Source organism: Athene noctua, chromosome 10 (assembly GCF_965140245.1).
Source record: "Athene noctua chromosome 10, bAthNoc1.hap1.1, whole genome shotgun sequence".
NCBI lineage: Eukaryota > Metazoa > Chordata > Aves > Strigiformes > Strigidae > Athene > Athene noctua.
In genome coordinates this window covers 2949574-2970278 of record NC_134046.1, presented here as the reverse complement: position 1 = coordinate 2970278, position 20705 = coordinate 2949574, and the positions used below count along the sequence as shown (strand labels likewise).

The following is a 20705-nucleotide window of genomic DNA, read 5'->3' as shown; positions in this document are numbered from 1 at the left end:
TTGGGGCTGTGTGTGAAAAACAGGGCATCTGCTTAGACCAAAGACAAGCCCTGCTGCAGGCCTCAGGCTGGCGTGCAGTTGTCTGGGCTTTCTAAATAAGCACAACTGTGTAAAATTGGAGCAGATGAAATGGAGCAAATGTGCAGCTAGTGGATAGCTGGGTAATCAGCTGTAAAGTCTCATCCACCAAGACAGTGATGGATCTTTCTCTTGTCCCTCCTCCTCCTCCTCTCTGTCTGCTGCAACCAAAAATCAATCAAGGAGTGGTGTAGGTTCTCCAAACCTCTTGATTTTGTGCAGAGATGGGTTGGAGTTCCCAGTAAAAACTGGCTTTCCCAGTAAGACATCTGGAAGCACTGGATCTGCTGTGCTAGAAACAAGCCTTGACAGGGTGGATGAGCAGAAAGGGGGGGTCTCCAGCCCAGGCAGACCCCTGATGTGCAGGCATGTATTTTTAAATGGAAGAAGTAGGATGGGGAGAAGGAGATGGCAACGTAAAATTTTAATTTAAGATCTGAATTTAAAAGAAATAGAAAGCATCTGCGTCAATCTCTTCTGAACTTTTCCTAACCCAAAGCAATTTCTGTTGCTATTAATATGGTTTTTATATGCGGTTAGAACTTTGGTGTTTCTCTGTGCACTGTAAGTGTGTGTGGTTGGGTGTTTTTCCTCATCGTTTTCCTGTGGCTGACTGTTCATTACGTTCATTCAGCTGTCTTCAGAGAGTCTCCTGAGACTTCCTAATGCAGAGTGATGTAAGATCCTCTGCAGGTTCTCCTAGGCTCGGAGCATGTTCAATGCTAAATGGTCCATTTCAGGATCTTGCTGGAGTGTTCTGCAGTTCTCTGACTTCTGACGAGTATGCTTTTGGATGGGTTTAAGTAAGTAATGGTTTAAATCAAAGGAGCAAATACTCATCAAGCAGTGGAGTAAATCACTGGTATTCTGAATAGCCTGTGATCTTCCTTCTGCTGTCTTCCCTGTCTTGTTTGCATGAAAGTGTATTCTGTAAATGTCATCCCAACCAATTTAGGCCATGTAAGGTCTGGGGCTTCCACCAGTGTTCTGGGAGGACTTCTAAGTTAGCTCTGGGGAAAGATACATCAAGTTCAAGAGCAGGACAGTATGTGTCAGGTACAAGAAATGATAAACCAAGAGCTAGTACATGTGTGTGCATGTAAGGGTAGCTACTCCTTACTTACAACGAATGAATTTTGCTCAAAGGTCAGCCTGTTCCTGAGAAGAGTAAATACCCTCTTCTCTAGACTGGAGGCCTGTTGACCGGTATCACCTCTTGAGTGGTGTGGATGAGAGCCAAGAGCCTGTGTGGATGGACCTTTCCAGTAGGGAGCACCAGGAATCTGTTCTAGCCATGGACTGTCCTCAGCCCATGCTGTCTTTTGGCTCAGCGTTTTGTACTAAAGGGGGGGCCCAAGAAAATGTTCCCTACACCCTCTTCACTCCTAGGATGGTAAGAGGAGATCAGTACATGCCAAGAAAGCAGAGCTGAGATTTTTTTTTTCTCCTTTTCATGTGGAAAGACTTTTTTAACATACTCCCCCCCCCCCCCTTAACCTCTTTCTCCAATGGGCACAGTGTGTGGGTAAAAACCACACGTTCTGAGGTGAGGCTTATATGTAGTTGACATTGCCAGAGCATTTTTGGATAGCTGCAAATTCTGAGCACACGAGCATGACGTTAATGTCAAGAGGTACAGGAGGATGTACAGACTGTTCATGAAAAATCAAAGCTTTACATAACTGTTCCTTGAGTTTGTCAAGCCATAGTTTAGGTTGGTGCCTCATACTCTTTTATGACACCTATATATTTTGATGTTGTAACATATTTTTCTGGGCTGCCTAATTTTGTTGGGGAGTGTGGTGTACCCGTTTCCCTCCCCGCTGGAAACTCAAGCTGTTCGCTTCAACTGTAATATAATGCCACCTGAAACATGAAGAAAGTGTTGTGTTCATGGGTTTTGGCCAGAAACCATAGAGTAAACATCTCTATCCTCTTCCAGGCTCCTGGTGCCCTGGTCACTTGCCAGGTAGCTCAACGATGCCATGAACAAATTCTGGGCTTGAAATGCCAAAATGCTTCTTCTTTCTCCACTGGCAGCGGAGGAATGGGGCAACTCCATCCAATTCTCACCCACAAAAATGAGCAGCTTCACTGTGTAGTAGACCTGCCCTCTCATACCCTTTCTTAATGCAGCAGATGTTCTGGGAAGAATTTTATGGTGGTATAAACAATTGGGTTTAGCTTTTCTTTCAAACATCCTACTGGAGATGCCCATTTCATGGCATCCAAAGCAATGGGCTATTCTCAAATTAGCAGCTTCTTGTATTTGTGGTGCAACTGGAGATGTTTTATTCCTTTAAGATGAGATTTCTCTACAGCAAAAGCATTAATAGCTGTGTGAAAAGATTTCTAATTATAAATTTCATCTAAATTACTAATTAAGTCTATTGTTAGACTGAACAACTTCTTAAAAACAAATTATGGACCAAAATATCTCTTTTGTAAGTAGGTTTTTCTTACTTGGTAATTTTATGGCTTTTGTATAAGTTGTGTGCGCATGAAACAGCTGAGTTTGAACCAAAATAGAGATGTTGCTGCATTTCAATCCAAGCAAGAAGTCTGGCGTTAGGCTGAAACCCATCTCTCCTCCTCCTCCTCCACATGGGCCACACAGAGTTAGGGTCGCCAGGTCTGCAAAACTTCCTGCTGGAGCATACAGATGTGTTCAGGCCCTTTTGATTTACCCTGAGATTTTTCCTAAGGAAACAAGACTTAACCTTGCTGCCTCTCCACCAGTTTCCTTCTACTTTCAGCCAAATCTAGTAGGAGTTTCAAACATGACTGGACCCTCATATAAAAATGTTGATGGCTTTTGTGCCTTGGGCAGTGCTCGTCTTGCTCTCTCTTCACATTTGGGGGTATAATCTCCCTGTTACACATGATACCAGCTCCTGAGGGAACAGAGCGACTGTGGAGAGCACTGCCTTTGGGATGCCAGCCATGGGCTACCTGGTTCAAACAAACCTGGCGTCTCGCAGCGTGACCGACGCGGTGCTGCGGGTAGATGTGAGCCCCGTGCCCACCCTTGCCACCTCCCCTGCCACATACCCCGCGGCCAGGACTGCAGCATCACCTGCACGCTCCGTATCTCCAACACAAGTCAGCCTACTTTTTTTTTCTTTTTTTCTTCATTTTAACAGCAAAGGCAGCAGACACTGGTTTATTACAGCAACCACTTTCTAGTCCAGCAGTACACCTCAAGCTCCAGTGCAGGCCCAGCCGGTTTGGGGGAAGCAGCCCTGCGGGGCAGGATCCCCCGTGACCCGGGGGGGGCCAGCATTGCCCCCAACGCCTCTCTGCTGTCCAGCGCTCGCCCAAATCCTAGCACAGGACTTGCGTGCGTTTTGCCGGTGCTGGTTCCTCTGCCCTTCCTAAGAAGGGGTTAAACCGAGTTCTCAGAACCCGGGGTAGGCAGGACCCAAGACTGCAGCTTCTTTACTCCCCTGCGAGCTGCGAGCGTGTGTGTTTGGGAGGCAGCGTAGTGCTCTGACAGCAGCTTGACATTGCCTTGAAAGGTGCCGGAGGCTCTGCGAGCACTTGCCAAGAGGGGGTGGGGGAGAGGAAAGTGTGTCAGGCAATACTGCAGCCGCAGCCGCCTCCTGCGCCCAGCCCCGCTGCTGCTCTTGCTGCAACTTGGTGGCGCGAAGCTCCGCGGCCGCCCAACTTCCGCGGAGGGGCCGCGCTACCTCTGCTGCGGCGCCGGCTGCCCGCCTTTCTTTTTTTTTTTTTTTTTTTTTTTTTTTTTAATTTTTTATCCCCCCTTCCGCTGCCTGACATCCCCATGACATCCCCGGCAGGGCTGAAGCAGGAAGGGGCCGGCCCGGCGCCCGGGGCCGATGCCCGTTGCCGGCCGGGGGGGCGCGGGGGGGAGCCCCGCCGGGGGTGAGTGGAGCCCGCCGGGGAATATTGAACCCCGTCGGGGGGGGACTGAACCCCGGGAGGGACTGAACGCCGCCGGGGGGCAGCCCCACGCCCGGTGGTTGCTGCATCTGCTGGAGCCCGGGCTCAGCGGCTGCCGCCCCTTCAGCCAGCCGGTGCCGTTTCATCACTGCGCTTCTAACTTTTGCTCTGCAATGCCTGATGGCCAGTCGAGCCGAGAGAACTAGCACGGGATTTTTAGAACCAGCTAAAAAAGCCAAAAACACCAACAAACTATATCCTTCATTTTCCTATTTCTACACAGGACTGGCGAGTCACACGTTAAGCAGCCGTGTAAAGATATTTCTTTCTAAAGGATTGCCACATTTTTGAGTCCTCGCAAACTGGAGTGCCCAGGACGATTTTTTTTTTTTTTTTTTTTTTTTTTTTAAATTTTCCTGCCGAGGAGCAGCGTGTGCCGTTGCAGCCCCGCTCGGCTGGGGGAGGCAGCTGAAAGTGAGCCCGAGCTGCCTGGGGAGTGACTCCAGTGCGGGCAGGGAGAGAGAAGGGAGCGGCTCTTGCAATTAGTTGAATGATTTGATAGATAACAGCAGACATGCTTTGTGGACTGAAAAAGGATTTGCAGTCAGACTTTGGTGAGTGAGCCCCTCTGTATTTTTTTTTTCCCCTCCTTCTCCACTAGTTTACTTTTGTTTACTCCGATTTCCTTTAACCACCTTAAATATCATTAACAATTTCATGTGATACTTTGAAGGGGGTTTTACAAATCCAAACCGTTGCATACAAACTGTGACTTAATTGCTTTGATTTGCAAAATATATCTCTGCTTCTCAGTAAAGAATTTCTCCCTGTGACCACTGGAGAGTACCCTTCAGGCTGCCTCCCTCCTTCCAGGTGGAGAAGGGGAAGATTGGCAGACACGGGCTGTTCTTAAGGCATCCGGTATTGTGGAGTCTTTACGGCTGTTCTGGGTTTTTCTGTAAAAAACAAAATTGAAATGTAGCTGTTTTATTTGTCCAGATAAGTGTGTGAATGGGCTGGGCATTCGGCCATGGTGAATAGAGGGCTGGTGGGGAAGACGGGGGTGAGGGACTCTGCTGAACGTGGTGGGACCACTGCCATCACCCCCACCTCTGGGGTTATCTACTGCTATCTAATAAATATTTCAGCTCCTGCTAGAAATCTGTCATTTCAATGAGCTGCTAACCCCTGTTTTAGAAACCTGGGGTGATCAATTCACTATTACCATGGAGTATAAAAAAATCTATTTCATTTCTGCAAGAGTGGCTAGATGAGTGTAGAAGGGCACCTTTACAGAGGGCACAGTTACCAAATCACGGCTCCAGTCTTTCCAGGATGGACAGGCTCTGCTATTTTGAACTGGGTGCAATATTCAGGTACTTTGTTGCATGCTGTAGCTCTGCTTGTTGCAGCTAAATATACTGCATGGAGCTTATTCTTCTGCTGTGATGCAACCGTTTCCCTTCTCAAAGCAAAGACATGGGAGTTGGAAGTACAGAGGGAATTTATGGTTTCTGAATAATTTTACATTGCCTGAAGTGGTGTAGTGGGACTGACTTTGTTCTCTCCTTGGCCTCAAGATGCCCTAAAGCATGAACCTAACTTTAGAAAATTGTTTTCCCTCCCTAAATTTGAGGGGTAAAATAAACCAGGTGTAAAGCAGCTTAGCCTGGCTGTGTTGCCTAATCCTGTGGACGGTGACTAGATGCGATGTCCACCTACTGTAGCAGCCCAGCAAGGAGTGGTTTGGGGGCTGGGGCTTATTTTGAAGCTGCCTGAGACATGGCGATGAGTCCTGGTAGGCAGAGGGAGTCTGGGCGCGTGATTTAACAGGGCAGGAATGCAGCCGTTCCATGAAAAGATCAAAAGACAACTTGGCAGGAGCTCACATCGCTCTTGGGGCTGAGCCACAAGCTGGGCCCCTAGCTCAGAGGTGACTGACACCGTCTGTGCCAGAGGAGTCTCCTGGATGCCGCCAGCCCCAGGGGTCATTCATCCAGTCACTCCAGTGTCTCACCAGAGGCATCTGGTGCTTCATACGTTGCTGCAAATGGCGATGTTGTCTGGGTGTTGGGTGATCAAATGAGAAATATTTCTCATCTCGGCCCCAGCCTTTCTTGGAGAACCTCTAAGGGTGGGTTCTCTGCATAGCTCTGTCCTGTAGAATGGAATGGTGCAGTCGCTGAGCTGTAAGGAAGCCTTCTTCACCCTGGTGTCAGAGCCTTACAGCTCGTGCTGGTGGTGCTCCTGAGGTCCAAGCCCATGCTTCCATCACCCAGTAGATATTCTTTTCCTCAGCATCCCACAGGTGAGGCCATCCTTTGCAAGAACCACAGAGCAAAGACAGAGAGAGGATGGGCAACCATCTCATGTCATATCTGTCATCCCTTTTCTTCTCAGTTATTTTAGTGCACAGAGAAAAGATTTGAGGAGGATTGATTACAGCACATTGAGTTTGGCTTTGCTGACATATAAGAGAGCTCTCTTTTGGTCACTCAGCTCGTTCTTAACGTGGTTTTTCTCCTGATAATGTGGCTTTCTCATGAGACTCATCTCATCTGGAAATCATCTGAGATGGAAGTAAAAAAGTGAATTGCTATCACATCAATGATTTTAGCATTTCAAGTGTGATAGGCAAAACCAGAAACCAGATGGATTGTTTCAAAGAGGTATCCAAATATTTCAGAAGTTCTTCCTGGGCCCACCACTATTAGAGTCTTTGTGTTTTCTTTCCTCTTCCCCAGCTACTCTCAGAAGTTTTCAGATGGGACAGCTTGATAATACAGAGCTTTTGTCTGTCCTTCAGAATGGAAGGGTCAGAAAATGCAAACTAACTGTCATGTTTTATAGAAGGTGGGGGAAGCGTTTACCTTCTGGTTAGAGTAAGCTTGTGTGTGGCTCTGCTGATACCAGTATGAGTGTGTTTCCACAAGAGACCTTGCAATTTCACAATTGGAGGACTTCTCTGAAATGCTTTCTGGTGTTTCTGAAGTCCGGGAAGACCCCTTATGTTTTGCTCTAGCAAACTTCATGTTCGGTTAGTCCTTACTGCAGGATCACTGCAGGGGTGGGCAGAATGACAGAGCTCACCGAATCTCCTTCATGCTGCTCCAAGTGACCAGGTGAGGATCCCATCACAAATGAGCCCAAGTTAAATGGTTAATTTGCTACAGCACAGGCAACTTCAGAAGACCCTTTGTGTTTCAGATGTTTGCATTTGGGTGACTTCTTTATTTTTTATTTCTTAAAATATGGTTTGTATAGAAGGCAAAGGAAAAATAAAGATAGTAGATGAGGATGTTCGCTGCTTTTCTACTCAGGTTTGTTGTTTGATTTTAGGGGTGGTTTTTGTTGCCACACTTCTAGTGTGACATGGACCCTCTGCAGACCAAGGAGAGCAGTGCAAATTTCCTGTGCCTTCTTCCTGACCAGCAAGATGCACCCTTTGTTTGCAGGGTGGGCATGGCCAGGAAAAGAGACTTGTTAATAGATATCTGCCCCTTCCTGCTTGTTGGTTTTCAGGGGATCAGGTCCCCTGTTCTGTGGCGTTCTGTGATAGCCCCACATCTTCCCCACTTGCCAGTCGGGGAGAAATAGACAGAAAAATGTCAGAAAGGGATAGAAAACTAATGTGAAGAGCTAGAATAAGACGGGAGGAAATCTTCATAGATAAATCTCCTAGGAAGAAAGATTTTATCTTTCTTATTGAAGAATTTATCACAATAGTGCTATTTAATATAACTCTTGCTCATCAAGCTGCTTACGTCACTTGTCAGCTTTGCCTCAATTGCAGCAAAATGAAAGATTAAGAAAAAAAGAAACTGAGGTGTGCATACCAAGACAAACATCCCTGGGTCTGGAGCTGAATCACAGTGATCTTTATTTCCTTGAGCCAAAACTGAGTGGAGTTTGTCTGGGCCATTCCTCTGTCCTGAGCCCATACTGGCCGTACCTACCTTATCATCTGTCCACCTTGCATTCAAATACATCCATGCTGGAAACGCCACATCAGCTCAAATTCATTCACTAGACTTAAATAAAGCTTTCTGCATCTGCAATTTTGGTGCCATTGCTTCCTGTCCTAACACAGATGACAGATCAGCACTTCCCTCTGTGCATCCCTCTTCTGAATGTGTGAAGACAGCAAAAACACTTTCTCCTCCCTCTTTTCTCTTTAGCATAGACGACTCATTCCCCCTCCCAGTCTGAGAAGTTGTGGTTCTAGATATCTGACCAGACTGGATGGATTCAATCTCAATGAACTCCAGCTGGACCAGATCCTTCTTGAATTGTGATACCCAAACCCAGGCACTGCATTCAAGCTGCGGCTTTTATCAGTGCTGAGTAAAATGAAAGGATGATTTCAGAGATCTTGCAGGCTATACCCACCTTCGTATGTACCAGGGTGTTTGTTTTTCTTGCACGCGACATGGCATTATGGAATTACATTTTGCAGCCCACAGTATCTGAAGAATTTTTCTTCAGCTGTCACTTAGACAGTTTTTCCCCATCCTTGTTCTTGCCCAGGTCTGGTAGCTTGCACGCTCCTTGCGTGAATTGTATATTTGTTTTTTCAAACGTGTATGAATCATTCTGGATTAAAAATTTGCTTCCCAGACTGCTTCCAGTCCCTCATAGCTGGTGGCTGTCAGTAAACTTAGTAAGAGCAATCTCTCTGCAGTCATCCAGGTCACGTAACGAGAACCTGGAGTCTTACCAGACTGGGGATGGGCCCCTGCAGAACTTCGTTTAATATATCCGTCCCTTCTGATTGTGAACAACTGATGAATTTTCTCAGTGTGTGGTTTTCCAATCAGTTTTGCATACACTTCATAATCATCTGTATCCTACTTCCCAAACATACTTATAAAAATAGCATGTGAAACAGTGTCAGAAGTATTTCTAAAATTGAGATATAACAACTTGCATTTTCTCTCTATCCAGAAATGTTGCTCTGTCATAGAAGGAAATTGAGTGGACATGACTTATTTGTGGTAGAACCAGGTTTGCAGTTAGTCTTCCTCATCTTCTTTTAGCAGCTCACACACCGATGGTCCGTTCCAGGAACTGAAAGAGAAGGTGATGGATTTGGCATTGTCTCACCCCTGCTCTGATATCACTTCTGTTTGGTTTGTTTTGTTTTCAAGTTGAACATTGCATTTTGCTCTTCTGCAGTCTTGTGATGTTTTGCCCATCTTCCATAAGATCACAATGAAACCTACTGGTGGGACTAGGACTTCAGTGGCCAGATTTCTAAAGTTTTGTTGACTGTCTTCATTGTTAATGAGCTGATTCGTGGAGTGGAAATGAGTTCTTGCTCTTTTCTAGAGAAGACCCATTCCACCAAAATTACTTTTTATAGCAGAAAAGAGACTAAAGTAATTTCCTACAACTTTTCATGGCCTGTAGAAATTCTATTTTTATTAATTTTTTCCCCTCCCATATGGAGGTTACAGAGGTTTTCCTCTTAAAAGGTTGTGCTCATGTACCTCTCATTAGTACACATTTGTTGGTAGAAGGATGTTTTCCAAAGCAAAGGCCAGGCAGATTTAATAAAAGTGTCAGTCCATAGTGTCAGCTGAACAGCTACTATTGAGGTTTCCTCTCCAGCTCTAATGGTTGGAGTCCAGTTTCTAGCCCAGATATTTGCCTCCCTGCCAACCTTCTTAAGAAAAACTCATTACTGCTGGAAGAGGTGCACTCTGGCTTTGAGTGACCCATAGTAGGGGACTGAATTTCATGTGGTGCGTTAAGCCTTGCTTTTGGCTTTATGTCCGTTTCTTCTGTATAATGTTTGTTCTATTTTGTTAATCCATATAAGCCAAAGATAACCACGCTGCCAAAGCATTTGCATATGTTAGGGCATGTAGGATTTGATTTATTTTGAAAATGGACTGTTAAAACTGGTGCTTGTGTGTGGATGCCAATGTTTGTTGCTTGTGATATTATCTACTTAACTCAAGGATGAAAACCATATGCAATTTTACTCAGGAGGTCAAAAAAAGGTGTTGGACAAGTTTAGAGGGAAGCGTGCCTATGCTTTTGTGTTTAGGCATGTGTAGGTGCTGCAAACAAAAGAAACAATTAAAGCTAACAAGTAATGATAATCAGGAAGAGGTGTTGGTGCAGAATTGGAGGAGAGAAAGTAGAGCAAAAATAAATATTTAGCAATGTTCATCAATTGACAATTGAATGCTAGCAGGCATGAGAACATTTAAGGCTCTTTTCAGCTGTCAGTTCAGCTACTGCATAATTTTTAGCGTGTGAGTAATCCCATCAGGGTAGGCATGGTCTTAAGCCTTGATAGGATAGGACCCCCAGGTCATTGTATGGCTGTCTGTTCAGGGTGGCAGAATGCTGTTTCAAGACAAGCGTGCTTAAGTGGGAGTTAGGAAATTCTGGGTCTGTGACAGTCTGACTGCCAGTCTGCTTCTGATTTTTAAAAAATATTATTATTATTCTGTTCATAACAACAACAAAAAAATTACTAACCAAGCTTGACGTTCTCAGCTGCCAAATTTATTAATCTGTGGATGTACAAATCAGTCTGGTAACTTAAGAGATGTGCACAATCACACAGGATGAAGAATTTATCTCCTTCCATTCCCAACAATTGCCATCCCCAATTTTTTATTTCAATGAAAGTATTTTTTTTTCTTTTGACCGTGTGTTTTTGTTCAAGGATCTGATAATTACATGCTTGGAGATGATGGCTTTTCAAAAGCATCTTTCCCAGCAATTTTCAACTGGAGATGTGGATAAAAATATCTCCCCAATTTTTTATCAGAAATGTTTTCAGTAATGTGCAATTATGAGCTCTGCCTTCATTCAGTTCATCCTGGAAGAATTTGCTTCACAGGGAAATTCGTTTCCTAGCTGCTGTAGATGCCAGCATAGTTGGCAGCTGCAGGTTTTTGTGGGGAGGAGGGAAAAAAAGGGCCCAGAAATTAAAATTGCTGTGAAGTAAATTGGTCCCAACACCTGGAAACCATGAAAGGATGGAATATCATACTTACTTGTTAAATCATTGTTAAACTGTTTTGCATGTCAGTCTCAAAATGGCCTTGTAAATTATTTAGTACAGCTAAAAGATGAAGACATGATTCCACTTAATCGTGCCTCACAACTGATCTATTTCTTATTGTGCAGGTTCATGAAACCATGTTAGAGAGGTAGAAGGGTTGCGGTTTTCTTCCCAGCAGTCCTCTAGCTTCCAGTCTCAGTGTATGATTAACACTCACGTGGTACATCCTAATGAAGCTGTAAGCAGCTGGCTCAGGTTTGGGGAGAACAATGTTGGTGTTAAGGCGAGAAGGGCTGTGCAGGAGCAGTTACAAAGACCATAAATACGCTCTTGTCCTGGGAGGCAGGAACTTGTGCTGGTAAGAGTAAGATCTGGCTCCTTGCTGCCCTGGTGTATGGATGAAAATGGGACTTGCTGCATCCTTCTGCTTCATTGCACCCTCCTCTTCCCCAAAGGAGGGAGGTGGGGCCCTGATCTGGTGTCTGCTGCTGTTTTGGAGGTTGTATGCCAAGTTGTTTGCAGCTATTGAGCAAAGTGACTTGCTCAGTATCCCAAATAACTCTTCCCTCCCAGCTTCTGCTCCCTCCTCCAAGCCCTCTTGGTGCCTGGGGAGCCCACAGGTCCAGCACACCCATCCGCTGCCCTGCAGGAGCTCTCGCTGTAGCAAGGGTGGGATGGCATAGCTCCAGTCAGCTGCTTTTCTCAGCCAAAAAGCCCAGCTAAGTCATGGATCTGCTCCTCTGTCTGTGAGCAACCGTATGCACAACCATGCAAATGATGAAGGCCTGAGTCAAACCTCTATCAGGTCCCCACTGTTGTGCCGCCAGCCTCAGTGGAGTTGTCCCAGCAATAAATCTGCTTCTCCACAAGGTCTCAGATCCCCTCCTTCCCTGCTGTTGGCAGGCCTGCTGATCCTTATGGGGTTGTTATGGCAGTGGATGGTTCAGTCTGAAATGTGAGGGACGTGGCCTGCTCCTGCCCCAGTGATTTATAGAGGACAATTTCTTTGTGGAATGCAGTGCCGTTTGGGTAGGATTAAACTTGTGGCTTAAGATGAATGTTTTGCTAGAGGTTTGGTTGGTTTTTTTTTTTCAATAACACAATACATTTCCTATATAACCTACTGTGTAAACAGATTGTATTCCTTCCTGCCATGAAACGCTGCGCTCTGTTGCTTGTGCAGCAGGAGTACCATGAACTTGCAGCCCTGCAGCCCCCCGGGCACGGAGGGGATCTCTGGGCAGATTCTCTGCAGGTTCATCCTCAGCCAACCCCTCTGCAGCACCCAACAAAGCCATGCATGGGGATCAGGTGTTAGTGTGCGATGTAGGAACGAATGGACTAGACAGGGCCTTGAGATAGAGCCACAGAAATCCCGGGAAATCAGTGGGAAGATGCTCAGGTATATATTATAGATCCTGATCAAACAGCCCAGGTGACTTGTAATCCTCGTACCTGTGAGTACAAAGAGAAGTTGGTTATTAATAATAACAACTTAAAGAAGAATCAAAGCAATTCCTCTACCCCCTTGTGTTTCAATTTCCCTCCTACCTTCCCCTCAAGCGAGCTTGGCAGAGGGACCCCATCACTTAGAGGGGGGGTAAGTATTCACCTTGCAGGAACTGGAAAACAAAACGTTTTGGAGGCTGCGGCAGAGGTGAGCGAGTGGAGCTCTGCTGGCTTTCTCTCCTTTCTAAAAGTCCCGTTATCATTCAGCAGCCGACTCAAGCAGTACCATGAGCTATAATAGGCAATTAGCTCCTAGCAGATTTATGTGACACTGCGTTTTATAAGCAAACAATCATGTGTGTTTAATCATTAACTGGATCTGCTTTATCTAATGTTCACGGAGCCAGTCTCTTCTCTCTCATCACCCTGTGCACACACTCAGCTCTCTTGCACCAGGACAGACCCGTGGACATTCGTACTTGTGCAATAATGGTGGAAATGTATCACTTGGCAGCTGCCTTTGGGTCTGGCAGACAGTGGCAAGAGGTAAGCGCTTGGCAGTATCTGCTCCCGGAGACATCCAGACTCCATGTGGAGGTTAGCGCGGTGGGAACGGGAGGTGCCTGGTGCTGGGATGTTCCCCCCTAACCCCAAGGACCCTCGGTGTGGTGAGGGGCTGGGCAGGCACCTGCACAGGACCCTACAGTCAGGCACACGCATCCAGTGATTGCAGCGTTCCCCAGACTTCTCCAGGTTTGGAAATAGTCAATTTTCGTATTTGTAGTTAATTTTAGATATACCTGCACATGCTGCTGTTCCACACATCTATTACACACTCGACAGAACCTGCTGGTTTTAATTTTTATTAGCACAAGTGCCTTGTTGAATCAAAATTAAGTAGGTATTTGGGAAGCATAATGTGAAGCATTACACTTAATGGTCTGTGTTCCTGAGTGCAGAAGGGCTATCACATGAGTCTCCTTTTTTCCTAAGACTCTGAGATCTTTAGCTACATCTGATTTTTCCCCAAATTCATCGCTACTTCTTATCCTCTGTAAGCTGTAAAACTCCCAGCCGCATCTTTTTAGGTGTGTCTTGCATCTTTTCAGGCATTTGTCCTTATCTAGATATAAACATGCCGAGCCTCGGGTTGCAGGGTGTGGGGAGAAGGCAGGTCTGGGGGCTGCAGGCAGAACTGTGCCGCTGGGGGCTGCTCAGCCCAACCCCGGGGGTCCTCCTGTGCCTCTGCCTTGTCTCATCCAGGTTCAACCCTTGTTCAAAGGGGGAGCAAGTATCTGCCTAGGGCGATGCAGAAATGACTTTTTCCCAGTCCTGGGCGTGAGTCTGCCATGAGCCTGTCCCCGTGGCTTTCTCTGATGCTCAGGAGAGATTGGGCTCTCACCAAATTGCGAGTGCTGTTTTCTCCAGTGACCCCTGTTCCCCAGCCTGTGGCTCCTGGGGTTGGCACCCCACTCCTGGCTAATCCTGTGGCTGGGATGATTTTGGATTTAAAATTTATAAAAAATCCCAAAGGGAAAATTAACCCACAGAACTGTGGGGCTGGAATTCTGCACAGAGCAGGCTTTCCGTGTGAAAATCCCAAGGCTGTCCCTGTTTGCTCACAGGTACTCACAAGAGCGAGCATCTCTTGTGAGCCTTTCCAAGGGTGGCAGAGCCCAGCTTGCAGCAGTTCGTTCAGATTTTCACGCAGAGTTTCCTGCCTTTTGGGAATTCTTATGCTGGCTATAGTTGAGACTGGGTTCTCCACCTGCGTGGCATCACCCATGCAGTGTGAAGCAACTTTGTACAGACAGTTTGTATGAAGGCAGCTACATAAAACAGCTGGAGCATATTAATAACTCTGCCGGAGCGGGGTCTCATCTGTCCTTCAGACTAAACAGATGTTTGCTTTCATGGCGGTGGTGCTGTGCTGATCCTTGGACACCAGCCTGTTTGGAGGATGGGATGTCTGCAGAGCCTGCAGCCAAGGCAGGGCTTGATGGGAAGCAAGAAGTGGGGCAAAAACAGGAGCAGAGCTTGTTGGAAGCAAGATTTAATGGGCAATTCAGGGAAATTTTTAACAGCTGGTGTGATGGGGTCAAACCACACCAGTTCCAACATCAAATAACTTTGAGCTTTGAAACTTTCTTATTTCATCTTGTTGTCCAGCTAAATCTGATATTCCCCGGCTCTTTGATTTCTCTCCTTCTCCCTCCCTCCTTTCATTTTAAGCAAGTCTCTTGCTTAAACTTTCTTCAGGCTTTTAACTCTAAGCTTATTCCATCTCTCACACAGCTCCTGTGAATCCTCCTGACACAGTCGAGGATAAAAGCAGCCCAGCCGCGTACCCAGGCCATTGCATAATAGATGGTTTGTGTGTCAGTCTAAAATCTACATACATTTAGATCAGCCATGAAGGGGGAACATCTGTATATATTCATATATAATGGCTTTTGCCCCATGAATGAATAATCCAACTCCCACGATTTGGTATTTACTTTTTTTGAAACATTGCTACTTAGCTAAACACTGAGGGGAGAATCACATTTATGGGAATTAAGTCTTAGTAGGGTTTAGCAGAGCTTCGTGGATAAGCTGGAAACAAGTCTAAATGGGGTGCCGGAAATCTTTCTTTTAAAATAGTTAATGCTGTCTGGAACTTCTTCCTTATTTCTTGACTCCCACTGGCTTTTAAGCACTTTGCATCAGAATGCAGTGCAAATCCAGGATAAAGCACCTGATTTGCAACCTGCTGCAATCTTCTCATACGATGCCATCTTCCAGCAGTGCTGCCTGTCTTTGCAGTCCCCCTAAAAGGGCTTCCCAGACCCTGGGGGCTGCACTGTGAGCTGGGGGCTCCAGCTGGGGAATTGCCCCATTGCAGCATCGCTGACAAACCTGGCTGTGAGGTACCTTGGTGCCCTGGCCCACGGGATGATGGAAAAGCTGTTGAAGATTTAGGCCCCCCCCTTGCTTTAAAGAAAGATGAGGGCTTGCTCCGTCTGCTCTCTGCTGGGTCAGGATGGTTTATTCCCTCCCCACAGGCAGCAAAGCCCCTGAGCCTTGTCACCTCACTGCAGCTGGGGCTGAGCGTGCACCCGGCCACAGGCCACCCTTAGCCAGGGTTGTCCTGGTTCAGCAGGGCTGCTCTGATTTGTCATAGCTCCTTTTGAAGCTAAAACTACTTGCGATGATAAGATCAGTGCAATAGCAAATGAGGTTGTGGACAGTTTTGCTGTCTGCTTCTCATAGTTTATTGGACTTTTTTATGCTTGTGCTGATGGCATCCTTTAGGTTTTGTATGGATCTGTTTTCTCTGTCCACCCCTTGATCCCTGGCTTATGCTTTTATTAAATGTTACTCATTGAAACACATCTCTTCTGTTGCCTGATTTGCCTGGGGTCTTTTTGATTTGTTTTGTTTTCTTGTGGTTTGCATGGATGTTCTTATTGCTGTTGGCACTGAGATTGATTCACACCACACGTGGACCCATCGCAATCTCATCCCCCTCTTGAACTGACACAGCAAATCTCCCAATTTTGATTCCTCATTTCATTTTCTGGGGCTTTTTCCTGAGCAAGAGCAGACTTGTAATTGGGAGCAGAGAGCGGGTGCTAACCTGGTGAAGTGGCAGGCTGACCTTCCTCGCAGCAGCGCTGCTGGGCTCCCCTTGCCCACCCTTTGTTAAATCTTGCTGCTACTGGGGTTGCCCATGTCAAACTGATGTTCCTTCTGGAGATCAGCAGAGAAGCAGGATGTGATTCAGTGTAAGAAGGGGTTTTCCTCAACTCCTCATCTATGGACTTAGATTTTCTAGCAGGTGTCCTTAGGATTGGTTAACCACTCCTAGTTGCGCTCTATGTTGTGTGCTGTAAATTTAGCACAAGTGCTAAAATTTTATGTATGCCTTTGGAAGCATGTAATTTCTTTCTGTAACATGGGGTTTCTTGGAAGGGCTGTAGAAGTAAAACAAAAAAAAAGGTATTACAACTGTAGTGAGTCTCTCTTCAGAAAGGGTTACCAGGCTGAACGCTGGCACAGTGTTTTGTTGCCACCTCCTCTGAATTCAGTGGCTTTTCCTCTGCCCTATCTACTGCCTTCTACAGGAGGTTTGCTCTTGGCTACTTCCCCACTGAACTGGCAGAAGTTACCTGGCTGCAGCAAAGCCCAGAAGAAAAAACTCTTGTCTCAACCCACTAATTTACAAACTGAAGAATATCCAATGATAGTTTTTGTTACTCCCACTTTTATTTCAAAACTCATGCTCTATCTGTTCCCATCTGTATATATGTTGGGGAGTGGGTATTCCAGTTTTCCTCTGTTTGAAATTGAGCATCTTTCAGCAGAAAAAGGCAATTCAGAGAACCTGGACACTCATTGCTTTTTGTCTCTGCTGCAGAAATACTGATGTATCCTCCTGCTTTGTGGTGGGATCTCAAGCTCTGAGCTGGCCAGAATCACAGAAGAGTCTTCTTGTGGACAAAAATGACCTTTTCACTGAACTGTGATTTTTCTTTTCAACCAACTTTAGCCCAAATAGCACCTTCACCTTTTTTTTTTTTTTTTTTTTTTTTTTTTTAGGCTGGATTGTTTTTAGCCTGAACGAGCCATTCAAAATCCAGTTTACCTCTCTGCATAGTAGAGGTGAAAGACCTTAGACCCGTTACTGTGAACTGTGCTCTGAATCCTCTAAGGGGTGCCAGATGATTTTTAGAAAGATGCCTGTCCGTCGTGACAGGGCACCCTGTAACACAATATCCAGGAGGTTAATTCTTTTCATTCAGTGGAGAGGAGATGCACAGAGGACATGGCTAGATGTTCCAACATCTAGGATGAATCTCTAGAGCTTTCCTTCCCAAATTCTGGCTCTCTTATCTCTTCACTAAAGAGTTCCGTGCTCTCCTGCCATGCTCACGCACCAGATCAGATTGCCTTCAATGCAGCCCTACCTTGTGCTTCTTAAACCCCTCCCTGGGAAGTGAACGACCTCTTGATTTGACAGTTCTCTTAGAAGATCTTGGAGGATGGAAGACAACAGGTACCGTTTTTAAAGCCAAGATCATAGAAACCAAAAGGGAGTTTGTAAAAAGCAAAATAGGTCAAAGAATTTACTATCACTATCACTGTAGCAAATTGATCTCCATTTCAAAAGGTGGAAATTCTGATTTCTACCTGTTCTGTCATCCCCAAGCTGTTGATTTCTGCTGCATATTCACACCCAGGCCGTGCATGAGGGTGCTCAGTTCTTGGCACTGCCAATGGCTCCTGAGTCCTGTCCTCCCATCTCCTCCCTGGACCTCTCTTGGGTCCAAGCCCAGTGTTACGTAAGACGGTAAAAACCCCCAAGACAAAATATTTTGTAATATGCACGTTGATAAATTTTTTTGGATTTAACTATTGATACATGTCAAAGATAAAAGCTTTCCCTGCTTGGGTGTATCTTTTGACAAACCTTCCCAGTTGGGAGGCAGCTTAATGCCAAACCCTGTGCAGCAAATGCAGTCATGATGGTTTTCATTAAAACAAAGTTTGTTTTCCCTTTTTTGACTAACTCCAGAGTTTTTAAACAAGCAGATAATAGTGGCTGCTAGGTTTAGGTGGCACCAGTGATATGAGTGTTGACGTCTAATAAACTGACAGTATTTAATTTCATTTCAATTGAAAAGCCACAATAGAGCTGTCTTTTTTATTTGATTTCACTCCACAGTCACTTAGCATGGCATTTGGTGCTTGAAAGAAGGGAAGTCCCCAGGGTTCGGATTCAGCAGGCTGCATTTCTTATCCATCTCCATATTCAAGAAAAAGTTTGGAAGCTTATGTGGAGTTAATAGGGGGAATTGTATTCCCTTACTAGCTAGGATTTACTGCTGCCTGCTGCATAGATTAATAAACCCAGTTGTATCTAGAGAGGCATTCTTCCCTGGGAATGATGTTAGACTTTATCGGTCATTTCTCACCATATTACAATTGCTCACTTGAATAACTTTCATGAAAGATCAGTCTGAAAACGTATCTTATTCCTCTTTAATTTTTACTCTTGAAAGGTAGTTTCTTCAGATAACGCAATCAGTATATCAGCAATATTTCATCTTCCTGGCTTATTGTTGGGCTCTTCCCAGTACAGTCTACGCTGCTTAATAAGAGAAATTGCCAGATTGACTGGAAAATGTAACTTTAATAACATCATTTCAGGCACTAGAACTATTGAGGAATGATAATCTCATTGACTTGGTTTCTCCACTGTTCTTGTTCCCAGTGCACAACATTACCACATATAATGTGTGTGTGTGTCTGTGCGTGCAAATGTGACCTGCAAGAGGGGGAGAAACTGCACAGTTTCCCCTGCCGCTCAGTCACTCATAAATATAAACTGATGAAGCTGTCTGAAAATGCCTGGGAGGGTAAGAGGGATTGCAGAAAGGGAAGACTCTCTCCCTTTCTCACTTTATTTTTATTCTTTAATACTAGAAATTTAAATCTTGCTGGGGAGCACTTAAGAAAAGCAAATGGGAGAGGGCTCACTGAGTGAAAAGGGACCTTTTTGGTATGGATGTTTTTAGAGGATGCTTTGGAAGAGGTGGATAAAAGTGAAGACTTTTGAATTTTGTTTGGAAAAGCTCTTTGTGCTGCAGGCCCAGCCTATGCTATTCTTCAAGAAGCTCTTAATAAGCCTAACTTAATACGCAAAAGCATAACCTCACCAGAATGGGGAAAAAGTTGTCCCTGATATTTTTAAATTAAAGAAAAGAAATCACATTACTTCAGAAGAACAACATAAGCTCCTCTGTGAGCAGAAGAGCGAAAGAACCCTTATTTTCAACAGTTTTGCATCCAGTATCCCTAATTCTCCTCCGTGCCATGCCAAGGAAAATGAGTGGTGAAGCTGGTCTAGAGGTGGTTTGCACAGCAGCTCTTTGCTTTGCTGAGAGCAATAATTTGGGTCTTTCCTACTGAAAACACAATTTTAATGAAAGTTACAGGACTATAATCCTCTTTCAGGCTGCTCTGTCTGCCCCCAAGGTTGAGGGATATTGGCCGTTGGGTTCCACAGGTACAGCAGGACAGTGAAGATGGATGGATGTGCAGACAGCATGTGAAATTAATTTTTACAGAAAATCAAGCAAAAAAAATGGAGCTGGGTTTAATAAAAAATTCTAGTAACTTTTTCAAGTATTTTTGATTCCATCTCTCAGTACAGCTTGAGTGGAAATTAAGAACTGCTTCCAGGTACTCTATTGCGCAGTCCCTCAGATGCGCTGATTAGATAAATAAAGTTCCTCTGCACTGGCTTCCAAAGCAATAATGGGTGACAGACAATGCGTTGGAGCAATGTCTCTGGTATATAAAAGACATGAGTGGAATGGCAGGTTGACTGCAGATTCTTAAATCATGTCTTTTTCATTTCTTCCCCTTTTATGCTTTTTTATGGAACGTCATGTATTTAAAGAAAGCACGAGGAGTACCGGATTTCGGCATTGCAAGTCGGGTCCAGCGTTTATTCTTATCAGATGGGACTTGGATCAGTCTTTGGATGATGTTTAATATCCTGTGAAAGTTGATGCAAGTTATAGCTTTCCAAAGCCTGGCTCTCCGGGCTTTGTGCATGTGCACACATGCACAAAAATGAGATCTTTTACTTGTTTACTAAATGCTGAAACCCTTTTCACTTCTCCATGACAAACAAGAGTCTTATTCCGTCAGTGTTACGTATCTGCTGAGGGCTTGCAGAGGGGAAGAAATACTCTCTGGTATCCCTTGGAAGCCAACCTGCTTGATAACAGAGGCATGTTCTCATAAAGGCTACTGCTATGCAAATAACTATCTACATAATTTCTGGTTGAAAATGGTTGCTAGAAACAAATTGTTCCTTTAAAAGTAATTTTGGTTTCTTATTAAAAAGAAAAAAATAGAAGAACAAAGCACAGAATTTTCTATTGAACAATAGGCTATTGTATCTTTTATAGATCTGTTTCCTGTGAATAAAGCAGCAGGTGGTTATGAAATTATACATGCCTTAGAAGGGTTGGTAGATAAATGACTGCAGGCTTTAGAAGAAAAGAAGGGGAGACGTGGAGGGTGTGGGGAGATGAATTTCATGCTGTTTGTATCAGGGAGAGGAAATTAAGAAGTATAACTTCCTCTTGCAATAACCTCGAAGTTTGCACAAGTTCTCCCTGGCTCAGATGCCAGGAGCAATGACTGCACAAATGGATGGAGGAGATGCCACCAAAATCTCTGACGGCACAAGAAG

General features: G+C 45.0%; 1 protein-coding gene across 8 annotated transcripts in view; it reads left to right on the top strand.

Annotated features, from left to right (window-relative positions):
- Positions 1-20705, top strand: part of GRIP2 (glutamate receptor interacting protein 2) — a 289298-nt gene that overhangs the window by 198172 nt on the left and 70421 nt on the right. Inside the window, exon 1 of one of the 8 annotated variants that reach the window (XM_074913848.1) lies at positions 4487-4595. The exons of the other annotated variants lie outside the window; for them this stretch is intronic. Within the exon in view, the coding sequence (XP_074769949.1) occupies positions 4556-4595 (40 nt within the window). The 5' untranslated portion in view covers positions 4487-4555. Of the gene's footprint in view, positions 1-4486; positions 4596-20705 lie in introns of those variants that run through there. 8 annotated transcript variants of the gene reach the window in all.